This window comes from Podarcis muralis, chromosome 11, assembly GCF_964188315.1.
Source record: "Podarcis muralis chromosome 11, rPodMur119.hap1.1, whole genome shotgun sequence".
NCBI classification, from domain to species: domain Eukaryota; kingdom Metazoa; phylum Chordata; class Lepidosauria; order Squamata; family Lacertidae; genus Podarcis; species Podarcis muralis.
In genome coordinates, this window is record NC_135665.1 from 35,097,028 (window position 1) to 35,109,486 (window position 12,459).

At 39.0% G+C, this 12,459-nt stretch overlaps 1 protein-coding gene across 11 annotated transcripts in view; it reads right to left on the bottom strand.

Annotated features, from left to right (window-relative positions):
- XRCC4 (X-ray repair cross complementing 4) overlaps positions 1 to 12,459 on the bottom strand; it is a 99,495-nt gene that overhangs the window by 55,561 nt on the left and 31,475 nt on the right. For 8 of the 11 annotated variants that reach the window (XR_013394666.1, XR_013394665.1, XM_077936247.1 and 5 more), the window contains 3 exons: positions 3,253 to 3,419; positions 1,122 to 1,181; positions 270 to 422 (listed from right to left, as the gene is read on the bottom strand). Coding sequence is in view for 9 of the 11 variants with exons in the window: in XM_077936247.1 (XP_077792373.1) it covers positions 270 to 422; positions 1,122 to 1,181; positions 3,253 to 3,419 (380 nt within the window). In the remaining 2 variants the exon portion in view is untranslated. The remainder of the gene's footprint in view (positions 1 to 269; positions 423 to 1,121; positions 1,182 to 3,252; positions 3,420 to 12,459) is intronic. The other 3 variants (XM_028747872.2, XM_028747871.2, XM_028747866.2) reach the window with 1 other exon arrangement.

Below are 12,459 nucleotides of genomic sequence, written 5' to 3' on the forward strand. Positions count from 1 at the left end.
AGCCAGGATTAAGAAAAGACGGGCAGGCATGCCTGTGATATACAAAATGTTTGACAGTTTCAAATGAAGATTCAGATTTACTACTTTGCTTCTAGATGGCATTAATGAGACTGAATTGCAGAACTGCTAAAGGTGCCTGCACTTCAGAGCTCAACAAAGTGATTTTTGCTGTAAGATCATTCTGCTAAAGCTTAGATGAGTCAACCAAACTGAACCACATTTATTTTAAGCATGATGCTTAGTAGCACAAAGAAAGTAATAAAGAGTACCTTGCTTGTGTTGTTTCCAAGACAGCTTCTTCAGCTTCTTTCAAACTTTTCTGTAAGTTTCTTATCTTAGCTTTCTTTTCATTGAGGACCAAGATAAATCTTTTATAAAGTTCCATCTCTAGTTCTTCTTTAGCTTCAACACATTTTTGTAATCTTAAAAACGAAATGTACATTTCCGTACAGTCAGCTTTATACATTTCAACACTTTCCCCCAAAACTTAGTGAGAATATGCAAGAACATATGTTTCAAAGAGGCATTATCCTTATTAAATCTCCAACAAGAAGTAGTGTTAGACAGTCCTTTTCTATACAAACGTAGTGGAGTCTAAAATATTCTAAACATGATTTTCCGTTGTATAAGTCTTAGATCCATTGATACCACTGCTTACAGAAGTTAAGACACTATCCCACTATCTAGGTAGTATAGGTAGTCTGACTGTACGGAAAAACTAAAAAAATTCAGAAGAAAATATTATTTTGAATTATATACCTATCATATGGAAGTTGACAACTGGACAACAAAAATGAACTCTATGTACCCTAACTATGGCCAAAAGACTAGAACTGATGAATTGGAAGGGGGGGTTGACTATGTTCCCTTTAACCAATGGATTGAAGACATTACAGCATTTACAACATATGAACAGATTGCTTATAGATACAGACTTTGTTTGGATAAACATACTGCTGTTTGGAATGAGTTTATACAGAGTATAGCAGGTTATGAATAATCATATATGTATTAGCACAGATAAGCTTTAAAAACTTTAAAATATTAATAAAAATACAAATGTACATTTCATGTTTATGATAAAGAGTAAGGGAGGTCTCTAAATTGTCTTAGATGCTTACATCAAAAGCATGAGGCATGACAGCAGCCTTCCAAGTTTACCCAAGTGGAGAAACCAGCTCCTAAAATGGAATGTGTTGCCATACTATTGGGTGATATTCAATGTTACTCTGAGCAGGCCCACTGATTTCACCCAGTGTCTATAAATTTAAAATTTAAAATTCAGGGTTTTTTGTGCATATTAAACCATAAAGACCCAACATATTAAGCTTATGTTTCAGAATGTATTTGGCTCTTTAGGTCACTAGCCCAGTTTAAAATATTAGCAAATATAGATTGTACCGCTTTACAGATTAAATTCCATAATGGGAAAATAATCTTATGAACTATTAACACAGTCTGCCTTGATGTGTTCAACAGCTGATAAATAATTCATCTAATTTAAATGCAAATGGCTGTGTATTATTAGCATGTAGATCAGCTCAATAACTCTTAAAAGAAAGATGATATGTACTAATCAACTATAAATCAAACCTCAAACTCTTTAGCAGGGGTGGGGAAATTGAACAGAAACGGTAAAATGTTAAGATTAACAGTAAAAGGAGAATCCTTACACATTTCATTGGGGAAGCAAATTTAAAAAAAATGTTTCAGAAAATAAAGACAAAGTGATGATTGCAGTTTTTTCCTATTCTGTAGCAGCAAGGTTCAAAAAGTTCAATCTTGCTTACACATCAGCCATAGGGCCTTATCATTTGCAGAAAATACGTCTACAACTGTTTTCAGTAAGAAACAAAATCCATACAAATTTCTGAATTATAGCTATCTGGAGGATAAACCAAAGCTCAGCAGATGGAAGTATGCTTTTATTATTGCTAAAAGCAACAGATTTAAATTAACACCAGCAGATTCCTGGTTTAGCACGGAGTAGTGGCATGCAAGGATTATGAAAGTCACAAAAACCAGGCAGCTTCTTTTTCACAGAAGAACAAGCTCCACCATCTTAGAAGGTGACCAAAAACTTGTTGCATCTAGTATAAGGAGGGACATTTTACATTTTACAAAATTTAAGTTTGCAAGTGTTACTTTCATCCTTTGCTGCCTTATGTCCTCGTTTTATTTGTATTGCTCTCTCCTTTTTGTTCTAGATTACATTCCAGTCTGGCTTCAGGCTTCCTCATGGCTCTGAAACTGGCTTGGCCACCCTTGTTGATGATTAATTGGGAGAGAGATGGGGGCAGTGCAACACTGCACTCTCTCCTTGATCTCTCAAAACTGTTAACCACAGTAGCCTTCTGGAGTGTCTCAGGGGGTTGGGGGCCACTGAACCAGGCAGAGGGCCTTCTCGGTGGTGGCGCCTGCCCTGTGGAAGGCCCTCCCAGCAGATGTCAAGGCAATAAACAACTATTTTACTTTTAAAAGACAACTGAAGGTGGCCCTGTTTAGGGAAGTTTTTAATGTCTGATGCTGTATTGTTTATAATATTCGGTTGGGAGCCACCCAGAGATGTGTGGGGTATTATAATTATAGTAGTAGTAGTAGTAGTAGTAGTAATAATAATAATAATAATAATAATAATAATAATAATAATCTCTAGTTTCCTTCGTCAACAGGAGATTCAGAGTGAAGTATCATCCATATGCAGGTGACACCAGCTCTATCTGTACCATCTGAATCAGGAGAGACAGTTGAGCTATTAGGCCAGTGGTTGGAGGCTGTGATAAGATGAAAAATGGGCCAATAAACTGAAGTTGGAAGGGACCTCGGGAGTCATCTAATCCAACCCCTCTGGAATGCAGGAATCTCAACTAACACATCCATGACACATGGCCATCCAACCACTGCTTAAAAACCTCCAGGAAAGGAGAGTCTACAGTGCAACCTCACGAGGGAGTCTGTTCCACCGTCAAACAGCTCTTACTGTGACAAAAATTCTTCCTGATGTTTAGTCGGAATCTCCTTTCTTGTAACTTGAAGACATTGGTTCAGGTCCTATCCTGTGGAACAGGAGAAAACAAGCTTGCTCCATCTTCCAGTTGACAGCCCTTAAGATATATGGTTATTTTAAGACCCTTTATCATCAAAATAGCCATTATCCATCCTTACATTAGAAGTACAGATTACTGCGGCTATTTCATTGATATTAGAATAAAAAAAACCAAGAATATCCCATGCAGTTTATTTTCAACTTACTGCTCTTGCACATCATCCAGATCACTTTGAAGTCTTTCATTCTCTTTTTGCAGATGCTCATTTTTTGAATGTAGCCCTTTTATGCAGTCTAGGCAATAGCTAATCAGCTCACTAATGACTTCAGCCGGACCTGAGACTTTCTGTAACATCAGCGATCCGAGTCTAAACTAGGACAAAAAGAAACAATGAGTTACTTAGCTAGATAAGGTCAGGATACCCATTTTCAATCAGGCATCTTCAATGGTCACTCTACAAATGCTTTCCTGTTACAAATGACAACAGCAAGACGATAGAGCTTGTATACTGGTGAAAGCTTTTCCTTCCTAGGACTTGATCTGAAAGGTCTCTACTGATATTTGAAAATGGACATTAGAGCAGGGATTAGTTTCATTTCAACTGTAAATGGAACTCCAATAAAACACAGATTGTGTGCTGCCTTCCGAAATAGAAGTGCCATAAAATATAGGACTTTATTGGATCTGCATAGGATAAAGCTATACCTCTCAAATCTATAGTGGTCTACTACAAGCCACAAGAAATTGCATGTGCATTCAGATCTTGCTAACTTGGGAAACTCAGAATTTATTAATAAATCAATTTATCAATCCAAAAAGCTTGGGACAGTAGGCATTGAATTTTTTACATTTTATCAAGAGTTAAGGTGAAGATGACAATGAGGCCAAACTTAGATTCACAAAATGCTTAGGGGCATGCATACCCCTGTGCACCCCCAGAAAAAAGCACTGCCTTTAGCTAATTTAAGTTCCTACGTAACTTTTTCTGCCATGGGTATATGCCACAGCATCCGTGACTGGACCTAACGGTCAGGGGTCCCTTTACCTTTACCCTTAAACTGTACCAATAATTTAACCATACCAATAATAAGCAAAAGTGAAGTCAGGTTGCACAAGAGTAGTGAGCATGGCATGACAGTGAGAAGGGAGAAACACTGAAAGGCTGGTGGGGACGGGGGAAACTGGCAGTTTTAAACAATGGTAAGAGGTTTGAGTAAAGTACTGTGGAATATTTGAGAGCTCTCATGAGGCAGCTGAGGAATGGAAGAGGGAGTAGTTTGAGTACAGTGAGAAGGGAGAGAGATGAAGGTTTTTGTACTTTTAAAGTTATTGTTGATACCATATTGTTTTTGTTGACCCTCTTTTCCACTTACAGAGCTGGTTTACTGTTTTTCTTTGAAATAAATATTTAAAAACATTTAACCTACTGATGCCTCAATTAATGTAATTTTATTGGTATCTATTTTTATTTTTGAAATTTACCAGTAGCTGCTGCATTTCCCACCCTAGGCTTATACTTGAGTCAATAAGTTTTCCCAGTTTTTTTGTGGTAAAATTAGGTGCCTTGGCTTATATTCGGGTCGGCTTATACTCAAGTATATATGGTAAGTTCTTAACCCGAGGTACCACTGTACAACATGTAGGTGGTTCACAAATTCCATTTTTTTTCCTGATGTCCCAACTCCTCCCTTTCTTTCCCCAGTTAATATTTTTCCCCAAGACAAATTTCACTAATTTCTGCACATTGCTGAAATCTCTACAGATCAATTCATATCTTCCTACTGCCTCCAGCTGTTTTCAGCTATCTGATTTTGTACCATGTGCAAATGTAATTACTTTGTTTCCCACTTCTCTTTTCAGTCTACTAACAAGAACCCAACACCAGGATTTTGGTGGTCCAGTATATATATTCCACCGACATTTCTAAGTGGATCCGCTGGGGAAATGGTGTCTCAATCTGAAGTCCCCCACTTTTAAAAAAAATAATACCCATTACATAACAGGGACACAGAGCAAAGCATGTAAGAGCAGAATCCTATATTCATGTCTAATAAGAAGAAAACGTTATTGAATTCAATTAGGCTTACTCATATGTAAGCAGCTATAGGATTACAGTATAGTCTAACTGGGCATGCACCAATATAGCTTGTTTGGAATTGCCTCTCTACCTAGATTTCTAAAACCCTGTATCTTTTGCCTAGCCAATCAACGACTTCATTGAGCACTGATGCTCTTTGGGCGAAACTGGTATCAAGCTTCTTCTGATAACATTTACCTTTTCCAAATACTAACTTTTCCAATTACTACAATTGCAATGATATTTGGCTGAGAAAATTCAGCAAATTACAAATCAGTCTTACACCACAGGGTGTTGGGTTTTGTAGGTTTTTCTTTCCTTTGCTTTGATCTTGGTTTGTTCAGAGTGAGCAATTGTATTATACAATATAAAATTCTAGATCTCTATACCAAATTGTTTCCAGGCTCTATCCACTGGATGACATAGGGAGGAAAAGAATGGAGCAAAACAGGAAAAAGAGGGTGGAGGGTACATTGGTTTTTTTTATATAAAAACAACATTTTTATTGGTTTTTAAACAAATACAAATAAAATAACCATTAAGCACTTATCCAGCAGTACATCTAATGGTGTCTGTTTTATCCATTCTCTCTAGACATTCACTTACACATTCAACATTCAAACATATTACTTAATGTAACCTCTCCAATGAGAATGAGCGCTTGATATAACAAGGTCTTGATTTGAGGCACATTGTTCTGATCCATCACATTATCAAACCCTCATCTAAGGAAGTCCCCATTCCCAATAAGACTACCTCCCCACCAGTCCCCAAGAAGTCTTCTGTACCCCTAATAGCTTCACAGAGAGCATAACATTCCATGGAGTTCAGTTTCTGCCATAATTAAGATACCAGGAAAAGGAAGACCTCACCTGCAATATTCGGCCCTCTACATAAAGTACTGTACACAGAGATAAGAAACCAGCTCCAACCACCCCAAATAGATCCTTTCCTATTCAGCAGCGTATTATATATAGTTTTCTTCATAATGATCCAACCATTGCTTTTATTTATGCGGAAAACCTCAGCTACTCTTCGCTCGGGATGTCAGAATTCAAAGGAAAAAGAGGAATGGGAGCGGAATTTGCTGAAGTTCACTTATTTGTGAGGTGGGGGGGATGTAGACCAGCAACATGGCAGACAGTTGGAAACAGAGACATAGTTAGTGCAGTTGGTTCTTGTGTGAGGGGAGATAGAAGAGTTAGAGGCAGGATAAAATAAGACTAAGAAGGTAAAGAGTAACAACGTTTTGAATGCAGTTAAATTTTATTTGTGTTTGCAATAAACTACACTCTTTGTTAACTTAAGAACCTGACTGAGAATAAGTGATTTACCAGGGAGGACCTGGTTGGTGGCAGCAGATTAGTGGTGTACAGGTCAATAGTCCGTGAGACTGTACTAACGCCACAATGCTCTATTCCCCCCCCCCCCAAAAAAAATGAGCTGCTGCTGCTGCTGCTGCTGTTGTTGTATAGTGCGGAGAAAACCATTTCATAACATTCTTTATAAAAAATTAGGAAAATATATCAGAAATGTTTGGGTACATAATCCTGCCTCAACAAGGACTTTTTTTTAAATCACAATATATTTATACCCCACTTTTCTATGTAAAACACTGAATGCAACTGATACATTTCAAATAACAAAATGCCATATCAATGCAACAAGTTATGAGGCGAGAAACTTATACAATAAAAGCATTATATCGTGTTTTTAAAATCACTTTCCAAGTGTTCCTGTTTGAAATTGACACAATGACAAACTTGTTTTCACAAAACATCCATCTGGAAAACATTATGCCATTTGATTTCCTAAGTTAATCAGTCAGTGGTCCTGATACGTGTTTTTTTAAGCTGTGCCATCACCATCTCCAGGGATAATGTTCAACAGCAACCATGTCATTGCTGGGTGCGGCAAAGAACCCGTGTTATTACGCAACACACTTACAAAAAAAATGTAAAAGCTAAACTAGCCTTTAGTCTGAAAATTCTGGAAAGAAAGTAAAAAAGTCTAAAAACTTTGGTTACACTATTCTAGGTGTTGCATCAGCAAAAGCTGAGCTGGGTTATAAGGGGTTTGTTTTAAGACAGATCATTGATGTTTGTGTGGTTTCCTCATTTTCTCTTTCATAGGAAAGCTAGTTCGTTCGCATTTAAAGAGGGGATATGTGTTCTGAACATGGGGCAGGTGGTGGTGGAAGTAAGTCTATCAGCAGCTGGACCTGCCTACTCCATGAATGGCCATCTGAACAGAGGCTGCATATGCACATATTCATGTAGGCATATTCATGTAGGCATATGCCTACATATTCATGTAGGCTTCCTAGAGCAATTGTTCAGAAATTACAATGCATGCGCATGGAAAGGCTGGGCCATAATATCTCTCCCCACACAACCCCAGCATTTGTTCATCATCCCCCTCACACAAAGTTCTCTAGGCCGCTTACAATGAAAACAGTGTAAATATATAATCAAACATAAAATCAAAACCAAACAGGTACAACAAAAAGAGCGCACACAACATTCCCAATATTAGCAGAAGGCCTTCTCAGTAGTGGCGCCTGCCCTGTGGAACGCCCTCTCATCAGATGTCAAGGAAATAAACAACTATCTGACTTTTAGAAGACATCTGAAGGCAGCCCTGTTTAGGAAAGTTTTTAATGTTTGATGTTTTATCGTGTTTTTAATACTCTGTTGGGAGCCACCCAGAGTGGCTGGGGAAACCCAGCCAGATGGGCGGGCTAATAATAATAATAATAATAATAATAATAATAATAATAATTACTATAGCAAACAAGAGGCTCAGACTACAAAAGTGGCTTAGAAGGTCTAACAAAGCTTTATCCGGCTTGCTCAATGGCTGGGTGATATTTAGCAAAGGGGGAAAGGCCCCAAGCATGAGTACTGTGTGAGGCTATAGGGGCATCTGCATGTGACATCTCCTTCTCCACCCCTGACCTTCCCTTATTGGGCAGGAAGGTCTGTAGTGGTGTGTGTGTGTGTGTGTGTGTGTGTGTGTGAGAGAGAGAGAGAGAGAGAGAGAGAGAGAGAGAGAGAGAGAGAGAGCACCCTGTGTAATCTGGGTTCCTGTTTGCAAGGTGCACTGTAACTGCATTCAGCCAAATCCCCTTATAATACTCCTTCAATCAACAGGAAGGCCAGAGATGGAGGAAGCAGGGCTGGCTGGCTGGCATGCACAACCCATGGACAGAATTGAAGCCGGGGTGTAGGAAGGGGGGGTGGGGGTGGTCCGCCCTGGGTGTCATCCCAGAGGGGGTGACAAAATGGCATACTGCGGGGGGCATAACACGGAGTGACGCAGTGGCTCGGGGCCCCACACTGCCCAAAAGGGCAACGTGAGGCTTGCATCTGCCAAGCGGACTCCGTGGGCAGCTCACTGTGGCACCCCCGCCCTGGGCGGATCAAGGATCACTGAAGCACCTCCGTGCACGGATCGCCCCACCCCCGCTGCTCCAGGTGCCAGAGCAGCTAGCTACGCCCCTGAATTGAAGATTACTCGAGTAGAATTTCAGAAGCATCTGGCTTGTATGAGAAGGCACAAAGATGGGCCCAGATTTAAGTAGGAAGTAAGCAGACAGATGAAGGCAAGGCAAGCTGGTGAGTTACCAGCCCTGGGAGGGCAAGGGAAACTCTCTCCAACACACCTAACCACATGCTCAGAAATGGTGACTTTGGTTTGCTGCTAATTGCCTCAGCAAGATGCAAGAGGCAAGCTGTTAATGTTTATTATACTCGCATGGGAGTGTGTGCAAGCACCCCTAAATTAGCCCCTTAGGTGAAGTGGAAGACTCTTGTGTTGAAGCATGAATAGACTGCCAGGCCAGCTAGCTTCCATATATCAGAATAGAAACACACCATTTTATTTTTTGCCTAAGGCAGTCTCAAGCAGTCGCCCCTAGCCTTATAACAGGTGTAAACAACCCAGTTTTCACACAGGCCCCTCAAGGTTGCCAAATAATAAGCAGTCAATTAACAACATCAGACCATCAACCGTCACAACCAGAATGTGAGCTGCAGAGTTATATAAATATAGATTTATGCTTGCTATCATGCTTGCAATATGCTGTCAAAGCACACAAAGTTGGCAAAAGTAATAATTAAGACTTCCAGCACTTTTAAGAAAAGCAACAGCACACCAACATATGATGTAGTAGCAGCTACATAAATAGGAGCATGTTAAAACTACATCTCAATTGGCCATATTTATAAAAAGGCAAAGCCAGACTGATTTTTTAAAAAGCCTTAATAAAACACAACTGAAACGTCTAGCATAATAAATGTCAGGTATGCAGAGAACATGTCTTGGGAGCTACTTCCCTTTCAGGTGTTGACCTTTTCATTTGAGAAGTAATGGAAACTATATAAAGTACCTCTTAAACATACCACTGAAATTAATACGGCAGTGGTGTGCAGTAATTTAAACCCAACTCCTTTTGAATATACAGTAATCAGAAAGTGAAAATCTCAACCATTGTGGAGGCTTTTACATTTTTGTGTTTTGGTTCCTAGCGTGGAAAGTCAATGTATACCCCCGTGAATATGAATAAGCATGAGATAATGCCTAGACTGAGGCAAAATATACATGTTTCTAAATTGAGTACTACAAACAATTTTCCAGTATGAGTAATAACATTATGTTCATTTCAAATAACTATAGCCTGTTTTCTTGGTGCTTTTTACTGGGCTCCTCCAGGAAGAAAGGCAGGATATAAATTGAATTATTAATGCTTATAATACTAATATTTTACAAAATCCTACTGAAGTTCCAAACTGCATCCAGCTAGAATTGTTTAGTAAATTATGTATAAATCACCTATTAGCAAGTACAAACCTCTCTAAAGACTTTAGCCTTAAAGTATTAGCGTCCGGTATTATTAGTATTATTAATAACATTATTATTTAATTTTTTATCTTATTTTTATACATTTTTAAAAATTGTAAAAAATATTTTGACAAAGTAATAATCATAAATAAATGAGAATAAAAATGTGCACCCCATCACCGAGACCATTCCATTGTAACTATCCAACCTCACAAAATTTCAACACCTCTTGTGATGGTTTGACCCCTGTCCATTTTAACAGTACAAATTCTACAAACGCCCTCCATATCTCCTCAGAAAAATTTCTCCTGCATATTCCCCCTCTTACCTTAATGTCACATTTAGTATTATTTTAAGGCTTTTGAATCATCACTTTCTATATTAATATATTGGGAAGTTCATGTGTAAACAGTTCAATAATCTATATGGTGGGAAGATTAGGAAAGATTCTGCTTTATTGATAGAGGCTCCTTATCCTTGCAGAAAAATATTTTTGCAACCCCAAAAGCTAGCTGGCACCAAGGACTGCAGATGGACATTGCCCTCATACTGGTAGGAAATATCATGGTGAGTGGACAGTGAGAGGAAGTGTCTACTGTTATAGTTTTACAGTTTCTATAGCCTGTCATCAAATCTAAAGGCAAATATTTTCTATCGGTCAGTTTTGTGTGAGAAGGCTATTTCATAGGAGAAGGAGGAAAATGAAAGAAGATAGGAAACTGGAAGGCAGTCTTTGGAATACATAAGGAAAACATTGCCGTAGATTGGTTAACATGCAATAGTTTCTTCTAGCCTACAAAGCAAAACTAATTCAATACACAATATTAGGATTGTGTCATAAAATTCTCTTGAGAAAAACTGGGAGATACTTCACAGTAAAACAAGAGGAAATTCTGGCAACTATGAAAACAACATTTCTATCAAAACCAATTGGATAGTGCTAACTGTGCAAGAGGTCAGCAACAGTTTTCCTTACTTAAACAAATATCCTCGACTAAAGATAAACTTGAATGCAGTAAGATTGTGTACCCTTCTCTATAGTCGATTACAAGTCCACTTTGCCACTGTAAAACACAAGTTTTCAGATTCTTTGTTTTGAAGGGGAGAAACAGTCCCTGAACCTACATGTAACATACATGCTTAATATAATAGCCAATTCTTAGGTTTTCTTAATGCACCAGTTGTATCTTCCATTCATTACTTCTCTCAACCTCTCTCTATTTGCTCATTAGCCTCTATACAGCACAAGTGTGCTAGCTACCGGTGCTAATGGGAATTTTAGTCCAAAAGATCTGAAGGATGCCAGCTTGGAGAAGACTGTCTTATGTTAAACAAGAGTAGCATGTACAGTATAAGAGGAATGCACTCTAACTTGATTGGAAAAAAACAAATTTAGTTACTTAAATAAAAATTAGAAGGGTGATAACTTAGCAAATTTACATGTAAGCATTTCTTACTATATAATGAAAATGTACAAGTGTCATCATACAACGGTTTGCTTGGCCAAAGATGGGTGGCGATGCAAACTACAGTGGAATAAGAGGAAGTGAATGAATGGGACAGGCAACCTGCAGCAGGACAGCCTGCTCTGCTGGCTCTCTTGGTTCAGAAGTGGGTAACTTTTGGCCCTCTAGACCAGTGTTTCCCAACCTTGGACCTCCAGCTGTTTTTGAACTACAATTCCCATCATCCCTGACCACTGGTCTTGCTAGCTAGGAATGATGGGAGTTGTAGTCCAAAAACAGCTGGAGGCCCAAGGTTGGGAAACACTGCTCTAGACATTGTCTAATCAGTCCCAGCCAGCATGGCCAATGGTCAGGAATGAAGGAAGCTAAAGTCCATAACATCGGGTTGAGGAAGGCTGTGCTAACATCACATATAAACATCCAATCTGGATGGTCGCAGGTTCCTTATACCTGACTGATGTGCCATCACGGCACTGTAGAGAAGGAGTGGGGAAATGCATAATGCCACGTCACATTTCTCTCACTAAAAGTTACAGGGAGACAACGGGGGATATCATGGCACACAATACTGTTTTCAGTGACAAGTCTATGAATGCCATCACGTATTTCCCTTTCCTGAAACACAGGGTTTGAATAAAGAGTGTCATGAGGAATGATCAACAGCCGTTCATGCAGTAAAAAAGGAGTTTCGTTGGATGTCTCGCCTCCAAGACTCTGATCCCATTTAGCTTTCAAGATCAGAATATGCAGTCACAGTCTGGCAGGATATAATGTGCTAGTAAGCCAGCGTTATCACTGTTTCCAGAGACGTTGCTGTTCAATTTCAGTGAAGTACACGGTGGTATTTTGTGGTAACTATGTAAATAATGACCCTGCTGCCCAGCACCTAGCCATTAATGGTCATTAAAAACAAAGATCTAATTCAACCTTAGTACAATATCGGCCACCACACAGATGAGAAGTATGAACTTCAGCTGAAAAAAGTTTAAAAGCATTTTGAATCAGTACAATTTCAGAGGGGGGTATA